The 24,730-nt window shown below is 37.1% G+C and overlaps 1 protein-coding gene across 5 annotated transcripts in view; it reads left to right on the top strand.

Moving 5' to 3' along the window:
- HDAC9 (histone deacetylase 9) overlaps nt 1-24,730 on the top strand; it is a gene marked incomplete at its 3' end in the record, with an annotated part of 511,771 nt that overhangs the window by 270,238 nt on the left and 216,803 nt on the right. For all 5 annotated transcript variants that reach the window (XM_080701494.1, XM_080701502.1, XM_080701500.1 and 2 more), the window contains 2 exons: nt 7,361-7,481; nt 13,114-13,163. In XM_080701494.1, coding sequence (XP_080557620.1) covers nt 7,361-7,481; nt 13,114-13,163 — 171 coding nt within the window. The remainder of the gene's footprint in view (nt 1-7,360; nt 7,482-13,113; nt 13,164-24,730) is intronic.

Genomic DNA, 24,730 nt, shown 5'->3' with positions numbered 1-24,730 from the left:
AATGTATCTGTGTCTTAGAATCTAACCACTAAGCAGTAAGAAAGTCAAGCAGGGAGTCCTGTGAATGGTCTCTAAAGAATGTGGTAGTGAGGAAAAGCAGGGCAGATGATATAGATGTGATCAGTCAACCAGAGCCTGTGGTGCCATCCTCCTGAGAAATAGTTGTATGTCTCAGTAGGGTGGGCCCAGATCAATCAGTACATCAAAACTAACTTTAGCCGGGCGTGGTGGCACATGCTTGTAATCCCCGCGCTTGGGAGGCAGAGACAGGAGGATCACGCAGGTTTGAAACCAGCTGCACGCGCTGGTTTAGGAGACCCTGTTTCCAAAATGAAAATGTAAAAAATAGGTCTGGGAGTGTAGTCCGGAGGTAGAAGGGCTTCCAGGAACCCCAGTACCACCAAAAAAATAAAATAAAATAACTTTACAGCTAATAACGATTTAGTTGATTTGGAATTTTTTTTAATCTGTTAAAATAAAAGAATTAATGTAGAAAACCACCACCAACAACAACAAAAACAAAAAGAGGTGACCTTTAGAAGCCATTTGAAAAATGATGCAATATTTTAAAAATATCAGTACTAACTTTATTAAAAGTAATATTTAAGTCATTTGAAAATTGATTAATAAATAATACTAAATATTTATTAAAATTTGTTCCATACATGATTACTATTTTAAAAAGTGGTGCTTTGATTTAACTAAATCATTAATATATTTTTGTAATTAAAACATAATTACAAGGTAGAAAATTGTCTAATGTACATCTTGTACATTCACAAACATATCAAAGTAAATCACTAAGCCAAACACGAGAAGGAGGGAGAAGGAAAGGAACAGGGTGGGAATTGGGAAAGGGCTAATTGGGTGATAAGTGTGTGTATGCCTCGACCATCTTGTACCCCATTAAGATATATGACTACAATACACTAATAAAAATAATTTAAAAAAGAAAAAATTTAATTGCACTAAAAATTGTAAAAATTGAGCAAAATCAGGACAATTTTTCTTTCTGATGAGCATAATGATTTGAAATTGATTGAAAAAATCACAAAAACATAATTAGTGCATATGCTTATCAACATCTAGACCTTTATTATTGAATTGGATTTGCTGGTTATCTGAAGTGCTTTAAAATTGCTATGTGCCCTGAAATATTCTTAAAAACACAGTAATGACTGAACAAGCAATGTTAAGACAAGTGAAAGATGATTGCTATTTTGAAAACAAGAAAGAACTTTTTGACTCCTTAGTGAATTTTAATTATGCCATAGTCCCCAAATGTTGATCTGAACAGTGTCAGTATCTTGAATTCACTTGTGAGTAGGAAGAATAGGCTGCTCCTCCTAACATGCGTTTCTTGGCCTAGGTTTCCTGTAGAAGCCACTGAGTAATTCTAAGTATTTGGTGCAATGGCCCAGATGTACCCAAATTGAGTCAGAAGGCCTGGAGGTAGGATACAGGCAACCATACCTCTTCGACTTCCCCGGCAGATTCCAATATGTACCCAGTTTTAAGAACCACTGCAACATAAATACAATATCTTACCATAAGCTTAACAAGGTGAAAACAAATAGGCAAATGGATCCAATGCTTGGAGGTGGAAGGGTAGCAGGACAGCAAGGGAGCGCTAACTCACAAGTGCAGGCTGGTGATGTAGATCAGCAGAGAATACTTTCCTAACGTGTGCAAGACGGTGAGTTTATCCCTCAACGTCACAAACAAACATGAACACAAAACCAGAAGTGACATGTCAAAAGAATTTAAAAAGTGTGGGGACATGTTTATTATTTTAGAGTTGCCACAGATAGGAATATAAACACTGAAAAATCCCAGTATTTTTTAGTTGTGATTAAGCTCATAAGAAACCAGCTTTCTTTGAAAGAAGAAATATATATATATATATATATATATATATATATATATATATATATATATATATATGCCTGAGATGTCTCATAGCTGGCTATGGGCACAATAAGGACCCCTGAAGATTAGGAATAGAATTCCAGGCTTGGAGCTTGCCGTCCACTTTCTTTCCATGTGATCAACAGAAAGGACCAGAAGTCTGTTAAGCTGCCTGCCTGCGTAATTGCCTCCTTCCTTCTTTTATTCCACTTTATGAGAAAAATTTGTATGATTGCTTATTATATGATGGAGGCTGTAAAGAAAGATTATACATCTGTGTGAGCCAAGCAGTTAGCAACTATTTTTTATGTAATTTGCAAAGAAGCAATTGACTGTAGCATTTGAGAAGTCCAGTAGGTTTGCAGGCACATGAGCAATGAGACTACCTTTTGTGTTTATTTTAAAAGAAATTTGTGTATCAAGAGTAATCAATAGACCATGAATTGACTTACTAAATATTAAGTATGGTATTTTTAACAGAAGGTAACTTTGACACTAATAAGTCATTTGTGGTTCTTCTAAAAAAAATAAAAACTCTGAATGTTTGCAGGCCTGTGCAGTTTGGGATAAAAAAAAATTAAAAGCACATCCCTATATTTAGAACAATGGATGAAATATTTTCAGAAAATGAGATATTTCAGTAGAAATTCTTGCCTAATATGTCACTACTTTGAAAATGATTAAAGAAGATGGAGTCTCCCCCAGTGGAGGCAGGTACTTTGACTTTGTCAAATTTAAGTTGGACATTTTCTCTTAGTTTGGAACTGCCACAAAATGAGCCCTTTCATGTCCTCAATAATACCAAACCAATGCAATCCATCTGTTCTGCTAAATTATTTCTAGTTCCCTAACCAAAGGCACTGCTTTTTCATGCATTTTATCATGATTTTATGCCCTTTATTATATTTTACAAAAGGTTCTGATTCCTCCAGGGCCAATGAGAACTGATTAGGACACTGGCCTCCATCCAGGCTTTGAACACAGGAGGGGAAGGAATAGAACTGTTTCCTTTTTTCCCTGCTCCTTGGCAGAAAAAAATATGAATGTATACCGTGTGTGCGCGCTGTGTGTGGGTGGGTGTGGGCAGGCTACATTTTACCCTGTCACAGTATGACTTTGTAGATCATGTTCAGAACATTCTTTCTATAATCAGGTTGTATAACCAGACTTTATTTCAGAAAGACTATTTCTTTAGGAAAGAACCACAGTGCATTATGAGACTCAATGATAGGGCAATTTTTAGTGACTTTATTCAAACGTGCAACTGAAATAAAGACTGTTGAGGGTTTTATACCAAATATAATCGTATTCTCAAGATCAGAGTATGCACTTACTGAGTGTTGACTCCTCTTTTACTTGAAGGGAAGACCCTGACTGAGTGCAAGTCACAAAGAATGATCATGCAATCATGAACGCACTCCTACTTACAGCTCTTATAAAGAAAGAAGAGCTATATACTTTCATCCATGGGTCTATTAAATTAATCAAGACCTGTATTTATATCTCAGGTGAGAACTACCCTGTAAATGCCATCCCTTGTTCATCTAGTGTATCAATATGCTCAGAAATCTCAAAAATCCTTTTAGGCATAGTATCACAGATGACTCTACATAGACATATTGAGGACCAAACATCTCTGAGAACGGAAACTGTTATCTCCTTAAATTAAGATTATCAGAGCACTTTACCCTACTTTATGACTCATTATGCTATTGCCCTTTGACTCTGGAGAGCATCTTGAGAAAGAAATGAAGAAAAAAGGGTACACAGGAAATAGAACACTGGAGAAAGAATGAGATGAGAGAATATCTATATTTAATAATAAACAAATGAAATACTAAATTAAAAATGGAACTGTTGGGGGGGTGAGAGGAAAGTTGAATGGGACAAATTCAAGGCACTGGATAAAAGTGAGGAAGATGTAACTATTCTTGAAGACCTGAGTGTTAAGAAATAAAGCAAGCGGATGTTATTCTAGGATTCTTAGCTAAGTCATCCACCAAGTTCCTAGAGTAGTGTCTCCATGAGTTAGAAATCGCAAAGTGTGCTGTCTCCCCATCCTTCCTGCAGGTTAGAGATGCTTTGAGTCAGTTTTCACTATTGCCTTTATGTGGAGTAGTGTTCTATATGTGTGTGGGTTGATCCCAAGCAGAAGATGACCAGTCAAGAATGAGTACTTATGCTAAGTGTCTTTGTGTTTTCAGAACTACTTATTATAATAGTAAAAGCCTACGTAAAATATGTTCTAAGAGTCAAAAGAAACTAGAGGAAGAAGGGGGGAAAGAGAAATAAAAGTGATAACTGATAAGCTGTTGGACATTTTAATAGTGAGGCAAGGACTATCATATGAACCAGGAGCAGATGCTCTTAGAGTAAGTAAACAATGCTAGATAGCTGGTCCAGATGCTCTGTTCTTAATACCAGCTGGCTGATTACACAAGGGGATGACTGAGGTTCAGCAGGTGTCCTCTTATGATTTCCCAGCACTTGAGCTACTGTAAACTGCAGTGAATCTTGTTAGCAGATTACAATTTAAATGTGTGACTAAGCATTCAGCCGGAATGCTCAGGGCATGGCGGGAGAACAAGAAAAGGAGTTGAATGAGCATGGCGTGTTTGGTATGTAAATTTATATGACTAGTGCATGAAAACAGAAAGACATATTTATTACTAGTGATATTTAATGTTTTGCCAGAGGCAAAATAAAAAATCCTAACAACTTTGAGCTGGAGATATCAATATGAGAGATCTGCCTCACTTTTATTTGATGGTTTAAATATGTCACGTTTCTTAATAGAAAAGGAGGGGGGGGAAATGATGAAGTTTTTTCATAGTACAGTAGTCAAAACATGGCTCAGATTCTTAGCTTTCGAATTGACATTGTTTAGAATTTTGATGTTTCACTGTCTCAACATTTATGATATTAGTGGCTATGGATTTCGTAGATCCATAGAAATGAAAGCTTGGAAGCTCTATTATTTCATGGTGTTCGTTTGTACGCCAGTAGGACTGGTTGTCACAGTCTGTTTTCCAGCCCTCTGCTCATTCCAATTTCAGATGACTGAAACCATAGAGTTACCACTATTTATCTTGGGAGATTTTCCACCCACTGAAATCTCTCAATTCAAATGTGTTTCTTTAATACTGACTTGCAACTTGCTCTTGCTCATTTTCTCTCTTTACTTGTAAATTTACTTCTTTGGTTGTTGTATTCTTCCTTAACATTTCTATAATTCATGTTTGCCAGCAGATGAGGCCATCGTTAAATTGACTTTAGTCTTCAGCATTAGAATTCTCGTGTGTGTGTGTGTGTTGTGTGTGTGTGTGTGTGTGTGTGTGTGTGTGTGTGTGTGTGTAGGGAGGTACAGGGAATTTAACCCAGGGACATTCTACCTCTAAGTTAAACCTTCAGCCCTTTTTTTGTTTTCAAACAGGGTCTTGCTGGTTACAGAAGCTGGCTTGAACCTGCAATCCTCCTGTCTCAGCCTCCCAAGCACTGCGACTGGCGTGTGCCACCATGCCTCACTTAAAATTCTCATCATAACTACCTGGGAATAATTTATCTAAAGCATGCTTCTATTTTTCTAGAAAAATAAATCAAATTACACAGTGCAACGTGATTGTGTCAAAAGCAGAGAACTTCCATGCTATGGCCAGGAAAATTTCGCATGTATTTGTTTGTTTAGCATGTAAAGGCAATCTTAAGGAGATTCTGCTTTGCATCACTCTCTTCATGTTACTCCTGGAGATCCCCATCATTCCTCGCTCGTGACCTGGTCATTTGTTTTCAATGACAAGCACAACTCTGCCTACCATCCAATAAACCCTGAAGACATATCAGTGTATATAGAAGTGTTTCCAGCCTGAACCTCAGAAAGCTATGCATCAGCAAGGTAGACTCTACCACCTTACACTAGGGAGACTGAATATGGAATTGCCCTGGTCCCAGGAGAGGTGTGGCTGTCACCCTGATGCCCGATGTTTCCCAGTCAAGTGGTGGTTCCGTGGTCAAGAACAGATTCTCACTGAATTTCTTTCTAGAGTTCTGTACTTAAATATTACTTTAGCACTGCCTGGTGGTGGTGTATATTTCAGGTAAAATATCAATGCTGTTGATGTAGTTTTAGGAAGCACAGCGATCTCCTGAACTGAAGGTTAATTAATTTCATACACCAGCTTGATGTCTGTCAGGCTCACAGGCTCACTAACCAAGAAACGTAGCCAGGAAGAACACTTTTCTAATTGAGTTTAACTTAATGCACAGTTGTGTCTGTATTAAAGAGCCATTCCTCGTTAGATGAAGTGAAAGTCTCAGCCTAGCCTCAAATTATCTTTGTTTAAACAGCAGTTTTTGTTTCTGTTTACTTTCTAATCTGTCACAGACTAATATTTTTATAAAATACATTAAAAATTAAATACTCTAAGAGTGAAATAAAAACTGAAGTCATACAAGATTTTATTGAATTCAAAAGACATAAAAATGCTGCCACATTACCATATACATTTCTAAATATTTACTCTAAATTTCTGTACTGCTCAGCAGCATTACAAGCCATTAATAAACAGAGCACAAACTGTATGGACCCCATGGGACACACTTCGAGTAATCAGTAGTACTATAGTAAGGTGTACACACAGAAAGCAATTAGCATATTTGTGGTAATCAGATATATTAAAATGTAATAGTTTTTAATTATGCCCTTTAAGCAAAAATAAGTAATTGATTCCAAGAACTTCTTCAGGTAAGTGTAAAAGAAGGTTGTCATAAATTTACTTATCAATTGTCTATGGTTTTTTTTTTTTTTTTTTTTGGTACTGGGGATGGAACCCAGGGGCATTCTACCTCCAAGTCTATGCCCCCAGCCCTAATTTTTAGTCTTTTTATTTTAGAAACAGAGTCTCACTGAGTTGCGAAGGGCCTCACTAAGTAGCTGAGGCTGCCCATGAACCACGATCCTCCAGTCTCTGCCTCTGGAATGCTGGGATTACAAGCGTGCACCACTGCCACCATGCCTGGTCACCTTTGTTCATTTTTAAGTGATACTTTTATAAAATAGCCAACCAATGTGTGCATGTATGCTTCCACTATCTTGTACTTCATTAAGATGAATGACCACATCTTAATTTAAAAAATTAAAAAATAAAAGTATTCAAGTAAAAAATTAAAAAATAAAGAGCCAACCATTTCTTTCTTTCCTTGTTGTAGATATTTTTATGCCAAAGAATATGCTTTATGTCAGTTGCCCATAGGCACAGGCAATCCACTGCATCTGAACCTTGCATCTGCTCATTTTTCAAGTATTATTATGGTACTTTACCAAGCAAATCAGTGTCACATTCCTGTATGATGAAACTCAGCCCATTATTAATCATCTTAAATGTGACTTGGGGGGTCTCATTTTCTCCTGAATGTTTTCAGTGGAGTACTGTAAGTTTCTGCTGTTTTCTTTCAGAGAATCCAAGGTCGAAAAGCCAGCTTGGAGGAAATACAGCTTGTTCATTCTGAACATCACTCACTTTTGTATGGCACCAGCCCCCTGGACGGACAGAAGCTGGACCCCAGGATACTCCTAGGTCTGTTCAAGCTCCATTCTACTGAGAGCAGCACATTCCAGCACCGTCATTAGTCAATGCTGGTGTCAGTTCCAAATACTTGGCAAGTAGTGAGACAAAAAGCTCAGTTTTTCCAACAGCACTGCTCTGAGAATGAGTTGTATACAATAGAACCAAAGGCAGACTAAGAAAATCCTGCATTTAAAAAGACAATGCATGGTCCATGATGTTTGCTATACAATTAACCTTTATTTAAATAGCAGTTGTCCAGTGTATGCTTGCATAATGTCGCCAAATTTGTTTGCTTATGTTTTTAATCGGAAAGACAAAAAGACCTTTCCACATTCTTTATGCAAATTTATCTTTAATTTTTCTATTTGTTTTGTGTCTTTCAGTTAATTTCTATAACCTTAACTAACACATAAAGATAACAGTACAACTTATTTTAAGTGCCAATTTACTACAGTGCCTAGGAAACTACATTATATAGCAAGATTGTATTTAAAGTGTTAATGTAATATATTTAATGCATGCCTTACCTAAGAGTATTAAACAATACAGGAAATGGTAGTATCAAAAACTAATTTTTGTCAGTGCACATTTTTTTCAAAATGTTATTAGATTTTAAAACTTGAGTTTCAGAGCTGTATATAAGCTTTATATGAACGGTAGAAACAACAGATTTTGGGAGAAATTAGTGAAACATAGTTGAAACAATTATATTTTATTAATGACATTTTATAATCAGATAACAACACATTGCATGGCAAAAGATAACAAAAGGCTTCTGTTTTAAGTGTTTTAACTAAAAGAGCATTTGGGGACTTTTTCTTATCCCTTTCTTTCAAGCAAACCTATTGAGGCAAGTCCACATTATTGAACTCTTTTACCTAACTCACTATTATTTCAAAATGGTTTGTGTTAACTGGCCCTAATAATTGGAGAGCAAGTATATGGTAAGCATCTTGGAAAGCAATAATAAGAGGAAATCAACGATTACTAATTATTACATTTACACTTAGGGGTTTTAAAATGAATGGCAAGCATCCCGATAAGTGTTTGTACAAGACATATGGGTTACTGTTTGTTCCTGCATATATATGGAATTGAGATGGGAAGTGGTAACTTGAGGAGAAGTATGCAAAAAGGAGCATGCACAAAATTACTCAGTTTTTAGAGAGAATATTGCTCAACTTTAATACATTTATTAGTAGAATCAAAGTTATATATTCACATAAATGCAAAGAAATCTATACATTATGCTCTAAACCTTTTCTTCTTGTTTGTTTGGAAGGAACCGGTCTCTACGCAGGATAATTTACATAAAGCACATTGCTTGATTGTGGATGCTGTATAATAAGTCTTTTTATTTTAACATAAATTAATAACCCCTCGCAACTAACCACAAAGATGAAGTAAACCAGACATTTTAATTTTCTTGGTTTTATGAGGTCAAAATGCTCAAGCATTTAAATATAGGAAAGTGATTATTTTTAATAAAAGTAATGATTTTTAAAATAATGTGATTATTTTTAATTAAGTTAAGAGGAAAGAAGTGGAAAGCTTTCCCCAGTTTTTGTTTTTTACAATGATCCCAAAGTATAAACTAACTCACTTATAAAAGTAGGTACTCTTGGACTTTGTTGAATAGACCGGATTAGTTTAGTCAAAATGTAAAAACCAGCACACATATAAGTGTTTATGAGATGTTTCTAAACAGTTGTTATCTTAGATTTTGAGAGAAAAACATATCTGTTGAATAAATAAAGTTTAAACATTGGCAACATCAAACTTTTATTTATGATGTATGGTAGTATCATTTTTTAAGAAAAAAAGCTGAACAAACTTGATTGTCTCAGAATATTTAAGATATGTATTACTTTTAATTTTGATGATCTAAAAATGATTTCCAGTCAGGTGTGGCAGTTCCTACCTATAATCTCAGTACTCGAGTGGCTGAGACAGGAGGCTCATGGGTTCGTGGACAGCCTCAGCACTGCTATTAGGGTCTTAGAAACCTAGTGAGACCCTGTTTCAAAAACAAAAAAATAAAAATGGCTGAGTTGTAGCTGAGGTAGACCATCTCTTTGCTAATCCTGAGTACCGCATACACAGTAGCATACACAGTAACAAGAAAACAAATAAAAACCAATGAGTTTCAATTTGAAACATGAACCAAAGTTTTTTATATTGATGGCTTAGTTCTTATTTTTTTAAACCAAATAAATTAGCCATGTGTTTATTAGTTTTGAACAGTTGTTGGGAAATAACGTTCACACAATTGATTTTAGAGTTAGCATTCTGCATACAAGTGTAACTTCCTAGTGGCAATAGGGGCAACACTTGCAATGCAGGCCACCAGATAACCCGGATGAAAGGACATGCGCTCTGTGCGGCCTCATGATCAAGCACTGAATTTAACTCTCACAACCTGTTTCGACTATGTCAGTGTTTTCTGGTGAATTCGGAAATTTAGCTGATATTCTTCAATCTTGACTCTTTGGTGGATAATCTCATTCTCTTAAAGGGCTATTTTTTTGCTCTTTGCAAAATTTGGATTCTATTTATTATTAAATTTATTATTCTACTTCTAAAGGGCCAGGTTGAAGTGGTCATGAATGATTGGATAGGAATTCATAATTAAATTTTTTTAAGTTTTAATTTTTTTTAAATTTTAAAGAATAATTTAAAAAATTTCTCTTTGCTTTTCCTTTCACTTTCATGCAAGGACTACCTTTTCAAATCCTATCAACACAATGGGAGGTATCATTTCTGAGTTATATTTATACAACTACTCTTTTTGTGTGTGGGGGGGCTCTAGGGATAGAAACCAGGGGCATTTGACCTCTGAGCTACCCCCCCTTCCCTAATTTGTATTCCTTATTTTTATTTATTTATTTTGTGGTGGTACTGGGAGTGGAACCTCTGGGCTATACTCCCAGACCTATTTTTATATTTTATTTAGAGACAGGGTCTCACTATGTGGCTGAGAACCTCACTAAGTAGCTGAGGCTGGCTTCGAACCTGCGCGATCCTCCTGTCTCAGCCTCCCAAGCGCGGGGATTACAAGTGTGCGTCACCACGCCTGGCTTGTATTCCTTATTTTGAAACAGGGTCTCAATAAGTTTCAGAGGGCCTCACTGAGTAGCTGAGGCTGTGAACCGCGATCCTCCAGGCTCAGCCTCCCGAACACTGGGATTACAAGTGTGTGCCACCACAGCCGGCTATACAACTACTCTTGATAGTTATGTGATAGAGATAGGAGGAAGGATTTAAGTAAAAGTTCAGTTTGACCAGACCTGTTAGCTTTTGTATCTTGAAAGACATCTATATATTATAAAATAATTAGATTTAAAATGGGCACTATTTACATATCCTGTGTACCTTTAAACACTCTATGTCCTATTAGGCACCACTGAAAACATTCCCCCCAATCATTTCTGAACCTAGGTTTTCCTTGGCATTAATATTCCTGTCATTCTTGTTACCGGTTTCCACTACCTTATGGTTAGCCATATTTCAGTCCATTGATATACAACATAATTTTATTAACAATAAGTCCAATCATTGCAGTGAATTAAAATTTTTACATGCTACTAAATTTAAGTAATTCATTACTTTTATATTTTGTATTATGTAAACACTACACATAAAATTCCGAAGAGGTATATCATGAAAACACTTTTGAGTTTTTTTTTTTTTTTTTTTTTGGTGGTACTGTGGTTCCTGGAAGCCCTTCTACCTCTGGGCTACACTCCCAGACCTATTTTTACATTTTTATTTGCAAACAGGGTCTCCTAAGCCAGCGCGCGCGGCTGGCTTCGAACCTGCACGATCCTCCTGTCTCTGCCTCCCAAGCGCGGGGATTACAAGCGTGTGCCACCACGCCCGGCAACACTTTGAGTTTTATAATTTTTAAAGTTACCTTAAAATTATTTTATTGTACGTACTATCTTTTTTTGTGTGGGGTACTGGGGTTCTTGGAAACCTTTCTACCTCTAGGCTACACTCCCAGACTTATTTTATACTTTTTATTTGGAAACAGGGTCTCTTAAGCCAGCAAGGCTGGCTCTGAATCTGCGTGATCCTGCTGTCTCCGCCTCCCAAGCATAGGGATTACAAGTGTGTGCCACCATTCCCGGCTGTAATATTAACTTTTATCCCTTTTAACTGACCATGGGTGAAGAGTTCAGATATTAAAACATATGTAAATATTTGTTTAACATATGGATTAACTTGTAGAATATTTAATGATATAGAATTAAGAGCAAAGACATAAGAAAACTTTACCCATCTGCATGCTATCCAGAAATTATTTTAAGTGTCTTTTATTGGTGCCAGTGTTTCAGTTTTAACATTATGCCATGATGTGTTTATTTATTTATTTTTTGTTTTGTTCAATCTTTATTTTGCAATGCTGGGGATTGAACCAAGGGTCTCACATATACTAGGCAAGTGCTCAAGCACTGAACTATACCCTCACTTTTTCTATGAATATCTTGCTGTTTAACTAGTAGTCTTCATTTGTGCGTGCGTTTTTCTTTATCATTTACTATTTACTAGTAATTGAATTTGAAAAGTTAACTCATTTATTTTTTTCAAAATATACTTTCTTCTGTGACAGTACTATTTATAGTTTTAATGGCATGGCATTTGGAGTCTACCACAATTATCTTTTCAATTTTAAATACTTATGTATTTATGACCATGCATAGGACACATGAATGGTATAGGTCTGCACCTGATTCAACCTGTTAATCTGCTGAATGACCCATCGAAGTCACTTCAGAACAAGTTCACTAAGAGAAAGAAATGTGCACTGTCTTTCCCTTTAGTTACTACTCAGGCAGGATTTAATATCAGAGATTTAGGAGCATTTGCTATTGCTTTTTCTAGTCATGAATTTGATAATGGATAAAACTAAAGTACAAGTAAGCAAAATAATTGCTAAAATGTCCAAGAAATATTAATTCCAAGAGATAATCACTAGGTTTTGCTTTAAATTTTAAAATAAGGTATTTTATATCAATATTGATTTTATGTAGATCCCCAAATGGGATTATTATTTTTAAGTGATTTTTGTTAAAACTGGGTATTGAAAAGGCTTATGCTATACTTGACTTTAGCTATATCTTAAGTAGATTTGGCTACTTATAGCTAAGTATACTTATACATTTTTAAAGTGATGAGTAAATCTGTATATTTGAGAAGATATTTTAGTATTTACAATATTTTAAAATTGACAGTGTATGGGTTTATAAATCTTATAGATCAAACTATCACATTTAAACTGTTCAATGAATAGCTGTTACCATAAATTATATATTTTAAAATTATAAGATTAAATATGGATATGTAAATCAATTTTTAAAAATCATTTAACACAAATAAAATAAGAATGTGTTTATGTGAGGTAATTGATTCTACTAGTGATGACACATGTATTCATCTGCTTTGAATTCTTACACATGTATACATATAGACAGAACAGTGTATTCTGAAAATAACTCTACTGAATAATAGGTCCAAAATTTCATTGATTTTTAAGTTGAATAATATATACCAGGTGACATAAAAATATATGCTAATAAAGATGGAAAACTAATATTAATAATTTATTCACAATCTATTTTTGTGTCTTTTTACTCTATAGGTAATGACTCTCAAAAGTATTTTTCCTCATTACCTTGTGGTGGACTTGGGGTAAGTATGAATTTGTTTACTGCTTTCAAATAACACAAACTTATAAAAAATCACCTTTGATTTATCTATTCAGTTCTATTTAAGACTATTTTTGGTAAAGGTTATACGAGACTTCATAACTGACTATAAAATTTACAGAACTAATTGTTAAGTACAAAGTACCTTGTTTAAAAAGTATTAAAAATTTCAATATGGTTGCAACACAGAACTAAACAAAGGGCAAGGCCCTTTGAACTGTAAATTTCTGTGCTACAAACACAGACCCACAAAGCCAGCTTTGCTGGACTTCAACTTAGTGGGAGAAAAGTTATTATGAGAGGTTTGAACACACTTTTACTGCAGAATTCAATTTTCAATAGAATCACACTAATTATGCACATACATTATATTCCTGGTGAAAATGGCATAAACTTCACAAAGGGCTTTGCATTATGGGACATTTTGTTCGTGAACCCCTTGAGGCCATTTTTGTCTTCGATAATTAACAAAGCCTTTTGACCCGGAATATTTATACCACATTTCAAGGACAAATTTGTTTGAATCCAGCAACATGTGAAGAAAAATGTCGACCTTTTTTTGGATGATTAGAACAAACCCTATAACCTGCAATCTATTTAAAGTTAACCCTTACCAGTAACAAATCCTCATTCTTTTGAACTAAATGTTATGTTAGGGCTACACAATTCCAAATCGGGTTTCCAAGGACTAAGATATTTAAACCAATTAGGTTTCTTGGATAAAAAGCAAGAGAACAAACTTAGCCACTTATGTGTTAAGTTTTAAACAATTATTTGCTGTAACTAAATTTTGTATATGAGAATCCCATATATTTTCTACTCATATCATTTTTTTTTTTTTTGTGGTACTGCGGTTCCTGGAAGCCCTGCTACCTCCAGGCTACACTCCCAGACCTATTTTTTTTAATATTTTTATTTCGAAACAGGGTCTCTTAAGCCAGCGCGGCTGGCTTCGAACCCGCACGATTCTCCTGTCTCCGCCTCCCAAGCGGAGATTACAAGCGTGCGCCACCACGCCCGGCCCTGTACTCATATCATTTTGATGATGCCAGACCTAGTGAAGGGTGTCCTGTTTCTCCTTCTGTGTGTGATTCTGTCTTCTGTTGAATAAGAATGGCATCTACAGCCAATATCCACTGAGACCTTATAGTTTACAATATATAACCAAATTTTGTAAAGCCAGTAATATATAGATAGCCATTATTATTTTTTCTATTATTATTAACACCATTTTGCAGAAGAGAAACTGTATGATCAGAGAAGTTATTTTCCTAAAGTTACACAGTAAAGGGAAAAAAGCTGAAAATATGGAGATGATGTATATATTCACGAGAAGGTATTTCAAAAGAGTTAAGTCTCTAAAGGGCGGTTACAATCCCTCAACACAGTTCAGCCTAGAAATGCTACAGAGTGACTCGGTACCCTGGGCCCCTTTGTGGCTACTTACCAGTGACTTTTGCTTTTTGTGTTTGGACACAGCACAATCATCACCGTACATTAATCCTTGCTCATTTTAGCAACTCCGATGGAGCTGGGAGCTTGAAAAATCATTCTAAAAAGAAGATAAACTGACTTTCAAAATGGGTTTCATTGCCTTGGTGCTCATTTTCTAACCTCCTATATGGCTATCTTAAGACTGCTTACCTGCAAACCAGGCAAAGAATGAAGCCAAGCTCATGCCTACATCACAGGAACCGCAATGGGATGAGCGCCAAGCTGCTGAGAGGGGTGGGCATCAAAACCACTCCACTGCAAATCCAATTTTTTTTTTTCAGTACTGGGGATGGGAACCAGTGGCATTCTACTTCTGAGCTACACCCCAGCCCTATTTTTTATTCTTTACTTTGAAACAGGGTCTCACTGAGTTGCAGAGGGCCTCACTAACTATCTGAGGCTGTCCGCAGACCAGGATCCTTCTGTCTCAGCCTCCCAAATGCTGGGATCCCAAGTGCGCACCACCACGCCTGGCTCTTGAAATCCATTTAATTCATGCCCTACAGCAGACCTGAGGGCAGCTCCCTGGGATTTATTTCCCAGATCTCACCTGATGTGCCTATTCATTGCTATCCCTTCTACTCACCTGTTCTAAGCTGATACGAAGGTAAATTTTTATTTTTCAGCCATGATGACTCTACTAGACTAACAAATAGTGACTGCTGCTCTGGTTCTGCACTGCCCACAGTAAGCATGGGGGCATCCCCAGGCTTTGCCCTCAGCTGAATGGTGGCAGCCTTGTGGTGAATGAATCTAGTGTAGACTCAAGAGCAGGGGCAAGAGCGGGCCTGAGATTAGGTTAGTTCCATAAGCTGGAGAAGTCTGGAGCAAGGCACTTTGCTTGTCATATTTGCCTATATTTCTCCTGGAAACATTTATGTAGGATGAGAGAGAGAGAGAGCGAGAGAGAGAGAGAGAGAGAAAGAGAGAGAGAGAGAAAGAGAGAGAGAGAGAGAGAGAGAGAGAGAGAGAGAGAGAGAGAGAAAGAGAGAGAGAGAGAGCATGCAAGTGCATGCCTACAGGCATGCACTTGCTGATGGCTCTTGCAAACTAGCTTGGTTCATTATTTTTGTGTGTTGATATGACTTTTGGTGTTGGTATTGTTTTCAGGAACCAAGTCATATTCTTAGCCATTCAGAAGCCATTTTATGACCTTAGATCTTTGGTTTTGATACAAGTGGTAAGAGAAACTTGGCGTCCTTTGGATTTGAACCAGTCCACATTTTTATCTTCAGGATAACCCAAGACATATTAACTCTACAAAAGATACTCAGTATGAATTTGAGGAGGCCTAATTTGGCATTGAGATTGTACTCGGGAGAGCTTGGAAATTACTGAAATTGCTTTTGTCTTAAGACATTCTTCTGGTTCAAATTATGTAAGATAGACCCACTGGTTTCAATTCCTAAATACTCAATGATTTCTAATTGCCAAAGTAAACTCTAGTCACTTAGAATACATAACTTCATTCTACATGGTCTTAATATATGGCTACTGATTGTTGATTGATTAATTGGCATTTAAGGAAACAATCTGGGATAATGTGAGATTAGAAATCTCTACATCTTACTAAAATTGCCTCTGAAAATCTCCGGAATTGCATTTTATGAATAATCTCAAGGTTTCCAAATTCCTTTGTTTTGCGTCTCATTTTTTTTTTCAGTACTACAGCATGATTGATTTCTAATGATATGATTGTGCTACCAGAAAATACAGCAGATGAAAGAACATTTTACCCAATACCAGGCCTTGGTCAATGTACAGGGAACTCGATAATTAAGGGACGCTGGAAACAAAAGACTGTGTGGGTCGATATTAGTTCTCACTCCTTGGGGTATATTACTAAAAATAGTAATCATTTTCTTGGCCATCTGACCTGCTGCTGTGTGAAGAAATCTTGAAGTCATTTCTCAGCCTTATTTTCCCCTCTTCACTTGATAGGCCACAAAAAAACCCACAAAAGCAAGGACGAGCAGGCTTTTATGATAATGTCGTCATCAGCTCCCAGCTTCAAACGCTTCTGCGGCTTTTGAGTTGTCATTTATAACTTGGAACTGAATCGACCCATAATTCCCCTGATACACTTAGAGAAATTGATAACAGACTCCGTGCTTCTTTTATGGCTCTGAGGAGGCAACTCCAATCACATCACTATTGGCAGGCAATATTATTTTTTGACATGGTTGTAAAAGTATAAAGGGGCTTATGGCATTTGTTTAGATGAGGAATGGGCTCTCAAGCTGTGCTGGGGTTTACAGGACCAGATTAGTGAGAAGCAAAGGGAATATGATGTTTGCAAACAGGATATGATTTTATATAAGTTTGGGTTTCATGCTCTGTTCCCTGGGGAAAGCCCTGCAGACAGCAGAGAATTCCACTTTTATCCTACAACAGACAAGCTCCCAGTGCCAAAAGGCAGAAAAATAAACGTGGCCGATGGGCAGTGTCAGATCCTTGATTGGAAGAGGAGGAGCCGAGGAGAGGTGGAACAGTTTCCTAGGAGGAATAAGGAATGGCAGAGCCTGGGCAGAAGCTCGGCCTGCCTCTCTGGGGGAAGATGGGCCAAGAATGAGGCTCTGCGAGATTGAACCCAGGTACCTTCTCCAGCAGTAACTCACTGATTGTATGAACACAAAGCCAGATTTTTATTACAAACTTACTTTGCCCACTACCTATTTGATAACACTTAGATTCCACACACTTATGGGAACTAGGAGTGTCATTTTTGTGACTTGAGGGAGAGGGAGAAAATTCAGGTGACTGTTTGGGTGTGTATGTGGTTTAAGGCTCATTTCAATAGCTCTGAAGTTTTCTGCAGACATTGCAGTTACATGCTAACAGTGCTCACTCTACTGCAGACAAATTCAGATGAAATATCCTAGGTTTTCTTTCATCTGTCAGGATTAATATGTAAGCTCTTCTCTCTTATATGCAAATTTATAAATATGTGTATATATGTACCCAGATGTTATAATATATGTATATTTGGAAGAAAGTTCTTTTATTTTGCACCACACCTATACCTTCATATTTTATTATTTATTACACCGTATTGGTCCTCTATACTTATTCTCCTAGTAGTTACTTAGAACTATTATTTACAATAGATACTTAGAAATAGTTCTGTGGCAAGCCATTTGAAAGGCTGCTCTGACAGCAGCCTATTATATTATAATACTAGAGGAATGACAATTATTTTATCACCAAATCTATGGACATATAATTAAATTCAATATCATAGAAAGATTTGGTCAGTAATGTATTTTACTACTGTTACTTATGATGGTGTTATAATTTGGGTCTTGAATGTCCCTCAAAGGTTCATGTGTTGAAAGCTTAGTCCCCAAAGCAGAAATGTTCAGACTGACTGTTTGGGAAATAATTGGATCTTGAGAGAGCTCTTATTTTCTCAGTGATTAATCCATTGATGGATTGATAATCTGATGACATTAGTAGTAGGTGGGACCTCATAGAGGGTGTAGGTCACTCATGGCATATCCTGGAAGAGTATTTCTTGTGTCTGGCCTTGACCTCTCCCCCACCCTCTCTCTTTCTCTTGCTCACCTGCACTCTTGCTCTCTCTCTCTGCTCCCTGGCTGCTGTGAGCTGAGCAGCTCTCCTCTCCCTCTCCCCTTCCACCATGATGTTTGGCCTCAGCTCAAGCCCAGAGTCATGTATTCTGCCCAATCTTGGGCTGAAACCTCTGAAATCATGAGCCAAAATAAGCCTTTCTGTACTGAAACTGTTTATGTCAGGATTTTTGGTCACAGCAACAAAAGTTAGGCTAACACAGATGGTCTCCTTTGAAACAATAGGGAATATTTTAGAAAACATCATATATACCATCACATGAGAAATTAAGGAAAGAAAAAGTAAGATAAGATTTGTTGCTAGTGACTAGGCAAGGTGTAGGGATGTAGACTCATGTAAACTACTGTTCTCAGTTGCTTGGGGTCAGCCTACCTATTGGTGAGATAGAACACAAATATTGTATTCTTAGAACACTGAAGAAGGGGCTTCCAAACAGAAAAGGAAGCAGAGAGGCCTGGGGGTTACTCATACAAGTCATAAGCTAAGTCTTCAAGAGGACTTAATAATGATTGAGTTTGTGTGAGTTGTTCCAGAGGGAGTGGCCATGAAGGCAGGATTAGGTTATAATGACACACCATATTATTGACAACTGCACCAGGCTGTTGCCAGTTGGTAGAGAAATTCTCTTCTCCCTACCTCCACCACCAAAAAAAAAAAAAAAAAAAAACCATACTTGATGCCAAAACTTTGGATGGTGCTGAGGTTTTAATATTGACTCCGGAATCTCTTTCTTTTATCATAACTGTATGTCATCATGTGTTATTTTCACCCAATTACCCTGAAAAGGCACAGTGCCTTTGTTACATCAGCAGAGAGAGGAGAGGGTGGCATCTGTTTCTCACGTGTAGTAATCAGGATAATGTTGATTTCCTTCATATTAATGTTCAGCTAAACCTGGCTTGCAATCAGTGATTCATTTCCTCCACTGCTGCTATCAAAGCTGTGCCCCAGTCCTTTTCCCTCCAGCACAATAAGAGGATCCACCCTGATTTAGAATCTCTCTTTTCCTCATATCCCACTTCTAATTTTATTTAGATTTTCATTATCTTCAAACTTGATGTGAACGATACTAGCAGGAACACCCCCACGGCACCTGGAAAAAGTAAAACTGATAAGCTGCCTTAATGAAATTGTTTGAGATTTTTGTTTGATGCTGTGGATTCCATAGAAAGATCATATTGCCCTGGACTTGGAAAATACAGTACAAAATAGTATCCAAGCCAGGGAATTCCTTCCTAAAAACAACGGAAGTTCCCAGTATTGAATAGATTATGCTAATTGTGTATATTCAATAACAGTGGTAGGGATATAGACAACATTCCCTGAAGAGATAAACACATAGACATGACTCTGTGTTTACTACAGAATGGGAAATTTTGTAGAACCATTAAGTATCTGATGTCCATTGCAGGAAAGAGGAAAATTAGAAATGAGAACCTTAACTTCCTCTTTAATTCACTTAACTGTAGCATCCCATCTGTGATTAAATTCTTTCAGTTGCTTTTCCATTATGACTAGCATATCAGATGAATTTTGAAATAAGAATGCTTTATTTTCTTATTTAAAGTAAACACAAATATCACAAAACTATGAAAGCTCCTCTGTTGTCAACAAAATGAGGTGGATGAAAAAAAATGCCAGCATCAAATGTTCACGCACGTGGTTTTTACATTCTTGGCATCACAACACCTATCAATACACACACACACACACACACACACACACACCCCACAAACTTTGTCCACCCAAAGAATTTTAATAGTAAAATATAAGGGAGGAACAAAGTACATCTATTTCTGCAATTTCTTTTTCTAAAATGTTTGTCTGTTCTATAAAATTTTCTCTATTTGCCTATGTGCCTTCATTATAAACATTGAGACAGAATAAATTGTGCTTTAGATTGTGGTTGCTGTAGTTAAGCAAATTTAATAAACTATATGCTTCTAACTTAGAAGACCTATATTTCTATGCAATAAAACTATAAGATATTAAGACATACTTGACTAAATGTGAAGAGGAAATCATCTACTGATTACTACTTCTATCTCAGTTCAAATAAAAATTTAGAAAAGACAGGGAAATGGGATTGTCCAGAAAAACAGAATCTTGTGATACCCTGAAGTGAGTCCCAGCTCAGCTTTTCATCTTGACACAATAAAATTATACTTATATTTTTTCCTTTGTCATATTTCTACTCTAAAAAGTTGTAGACCCATATAGACATCCATATAACAGGCTAGTATCCCCTTAGTCCTTAGTATCCTCAATATTAATGAGATCATATCAATATAAAAATCAACTAATTTATTTAGGACTATGATCTAAGCATCTGAGTAAAATAATAATCTTTAGCTTTGACCCTAGTGGTGTCCAGAGCATTGGTGTCCAGCATAATGATGGAATTTTTCACTCAGTAATGGAACAGATGAGCTGCTCTGAAGAAGGCAAGGCCATCGAGAATACCATGGAGAAACATATTCTATCAGTTGTCAAAAAGCTGGGCTGATTCATAACCTCATAGCAAAAAGTAGTTTTTCTCTACATGAAACTTCCTATGATAACTTATCTTAACATCTTTTAATTCTACAGTAATGTCAGGGCTCTCATACTAAACATGTAATTAATGCTTTTCTACATAAAGGGAAACCGAGGCTCAGCGAGGTGATTAGTACATCACACAATTAGTAGGTGTCTGCGCAGAGCTGGCCTTATTCCTAAGCTCTTTACTGTACACTCACAATTCATCATAATTCCAGCTTCATGTAATTGTGAGTAGCTCCTTCCCAAATGAGAATAGCTCCAGCCGTAATAAAGCACACTTCTTTTGCAAAAGCATCTATTTTTACTGGAATTCTTGTGAAGTGTTAAATCCAAGCACTAAAACACCATTAATTTGGAGTAAAATAAATTTTACACATCTGTACATAGCATGTTAACCTCATCTAGAACCTAAAAAATCTCTGCCTTGGACCAAAACCACTGTAAGACGTCAGAGAGAACATTTTATTTCACATACCTGTTGAGTCTGATGTAATTTTATTAAGCTACTTTTTGTAAAACTGTGGGTATAATATGCACTATCTAGTGAATAATTGGATTAGCATGTTACCTAGCATTCCACACAGTGTGCACATCAGACTGAAGGAAAAAGCAGTACGAAAAGACTAAAATGGTATTGGCTCCTTTCAACTTAATCTTGGTAGAGCTCAGTTCACTAAAGCTATGAATAACAATAATAGGGACTCAAATTTCTTGACTGACCATGTAACCCGCAACAATTTGTTTATTAGTTGGCAAACCAAGAGTCCACCAGTGTCTTAAGTAAGGATTCTAAGAGTCTTAAGATGCAGCGCTTTTGCCAGAACAAACATATTTCTCCACTTTTTCCAGTTACTGACAAGTAAATAGCAAAGGGGTGTCTTTTGAAGATGAAAGGTGACTAGAAATTTCACGAACAAGGTCAGTGGAGCTTCCAGAAAGCAGTTGATTCTACTGGGAATGGATTGTGGTAGAGCATGAACACACTCGCATGCCCTTAGTCTCCTCCAGCTGCTGTGTGAATAGTTCACGCCTTCTTTCCATATGGAATATCAGTCACAGTATTCATTCATCATATCCATGGTTTCACTTGGAATCTGAAGGTCTTCCCTGTAGCCGCTCTGCTTCTTTTTCATCTCACCATGACTAAAGAAGCTAAGGTGTGGGCATTATAACCTATAAATGATCTCAGGGGAGTGGGCTGTCATTCATGTCTTCCTCCCAGGGTTGAAAAAAAAAGGGAGGAAACGTGTGGATTCACCCACCCATTGCCATCATAAATCCAATCCAGCTCCATTTCAAGAGTCTCAAGTTTTCAGCAGACTAACATGAAATAAATATATACGTTCAAGGAGCTGGCACGTTGACTCTCACAAGAGAAGGAAGAATGGCCATCATTACAGGCTGAAGGGATTAAAGAACAGTATAGAACATGAGAGGTCCTCTGCCCAGAATTATGACTCTCAGCAATATACTGCGGAAGGGAGAAGTGACAGTCACCAGAGCTATAGAGAGCCCTCAGGAGGTTTTTGTTTTTTAATTTTTTATTGGTGCACTGTATTCATACATCATAGTGGGATACAAAAAAAAAAACTTTTGTAGACATACATGCACACATCGCCAGTCAACCCCCACCCGATCCCCACCCCATTCCCTCCCCATCCCTCCTTCCCATGCTTGGCTTAGTGGTTGACATCTAGTATTATAGCAATTTATCCAAAATTAAAAATGATAATCTCACATAAGTTTCATTTGTCTGATACCAAGCTTTTGATAACTTAAAGATAACATTTCAATATTTCTTTTTGCTTTCTTTCTTACCAGAGAATATTTTTTTCTTTATTTTAGGTGAAACTATCATATATTTATATATTTATTTTTCAGTAAAAAATCTATCCTAATATGGAATATGGACTAAAGTGCCGACACCTAAGTAATCGCACTACTGCTTCCGAGTGGTTGTCTGGTTTTTTTCAGTGTGTCCTTTTGTCCTGCTGAGAAGCTAGCAACAGAAAGGCTATTTTTATTTCACTTACTGAGGTTTTAATTTCTTCACCTATGAAATAGAGACAGACAAGTCTCCCTCATTACATGATTTTTGAGCATCAAACCTGATGATGTAGGTTACCTGTGGCAGCTGCCTGTGGAAATGGGCACTGCTCCCTCTGTGGGGCATGGTTGAGTAGGTTCAGTCCTACATAGAGTAAATGAGCCACCCTGAAACCCTGAGGTCTCACCTAACCTACCTACCCTGCAGATCGTCTACCATTCCAGTCCTGGCACCATGGGGGACTAATCAAGGAAGCTGAGGAGCACGCTGTATTCAGAGGCCTCCATGATGATGCACAAGGGCAAAGAGTCTTATTTAGACATTATACAACCTGGATTTAAATCTTCATACTCCTTCCCAAAATGCCCCTCCAACTCTAAAGTTCAGAGTCCAGTTCACCAGGTCTGTGTGAGGCCAGAGAAGCTGCATTTCTCACAAGCACTTGGGAGATGTCAATGCTGCTCCTGTGTGGACCACACTTTGGTCAGATCCTGTAGAACTATGAATGGGTAAATTATTTAACTTTCCTGGGCCTCAGTTTCTTTGCCTGCGTAATAAGCTAAGAAGTGAACGGTGGTCTGCCATCATCTCTGGAGATCAGATATGGCAAGACTGTGTGGCAATACTTCATCCAAATTTAAAATAGATTCTTTTTTTTTTTTTTTGCGGGTATGGGGATGGTACCCAGGGGCATTCGACCTGTGAGGTAAACCCCCTGCCCTATTTTTTTATTCTTTATTTTGAAATAGGGTCTCACTAAGTTTCAGAGGGCCCCACTAAGAAGCTGAGGCTGTCCGCGAACTGTGAGCCTCTGGTCTCAGCCTCCCAAATGCTGGGATTACAAGTGTGTGCCACCACGCCTGGCTTACAATAGGTTTATTAAAACTTCATTTTTCTTCAAAAATCAGATATCAGGCTCTGTCTTGTCATTGACTGCTTGAGTCAGTCTTAATCTCCCTTGGGCACCTAGTTATCAGGCAGTGAATTGTCTATGAGAGGCAAGGTGACCCATGGCAGTAGAGGTCTGGGGTATTGGGCGCCCTACAGATATTGGTGGTTGATTTAGTGAAGAGCCACTGCTGCATGATGATCTTCCAAAGGGGGCATGAGATTTGGGTAAGTGGGAATAGAAAGTCTAGGCTTGATGCTAAATCAAGAAGAGAGAAAAGCTCTTCACTGAAGCATATATTTATTACAGGAGCTGGATGCAATACAGCAGATTTTTTTTTTAATTGCATTTTAGATTTTAGTAACACCTCATCTGGAAAAGTATCAACTATACATTAATTTGTTCTCATTTGTTAATTTATTTCCTTAACAAAATTTATCGTTAAGTACCTATTATGTGTCAGATCCCGAAGATGGAATAGCAAAAACAGATACTCATTTCCCTGCACTAATGAATGAAAGAGCTAGAAGGCCTTCTTAAAGCTCATCATTGTGGCTTAGCTTGAGCTGCCATAATGAAATACCACAGACTGGGTGGCTTAAAGAGAGATCTATTTTCTCACAGTTTTGGATGCTCACAGTCCAAGACCCAACTATCAGCAGGTTTGGTTTCTCCTAGGGCTTCTGCCCTTGCTGTGTGGATGGCTGTCTTTCTGTACCCTCACATAGCTTTTTTTCAGTGAACCTGCATCCCTAGTACCTCTTTTCCTTTTTATAAGGACATCAGTCATATTACATTAGAGCCCACACTTATGATTTATTTTAACCTTAGTAAACTCATCAAAGGCCCTGTCTTCAAATACGGTCACATTGGGCTTTAGAGTGTCAGCATAATATAAATTTGGAGATGAGACACAATTCAGCCTATAGCAATATTAATATGCAGGGATAACTTTGGTCAAAATCACAGATCTTTGCTTTATTAAAAA

Source organism: Muscardinus avellanarius, assembly GCF_963383645.1.
Source record: "Muscardinus avellanarius genome assembly, chromosome: 9".
Classification (NCBI taxonomy): Eukaryota; Metazoa; Chordata; class Mammalia; order Rodentia; family Gliridae; genus Muscardinus; species Muscardinus avellanarius.
Note: the sequence above shows the minus strand (reverse complement) of the source record. Positions and strands in the feature narration are given on the sequence as shown.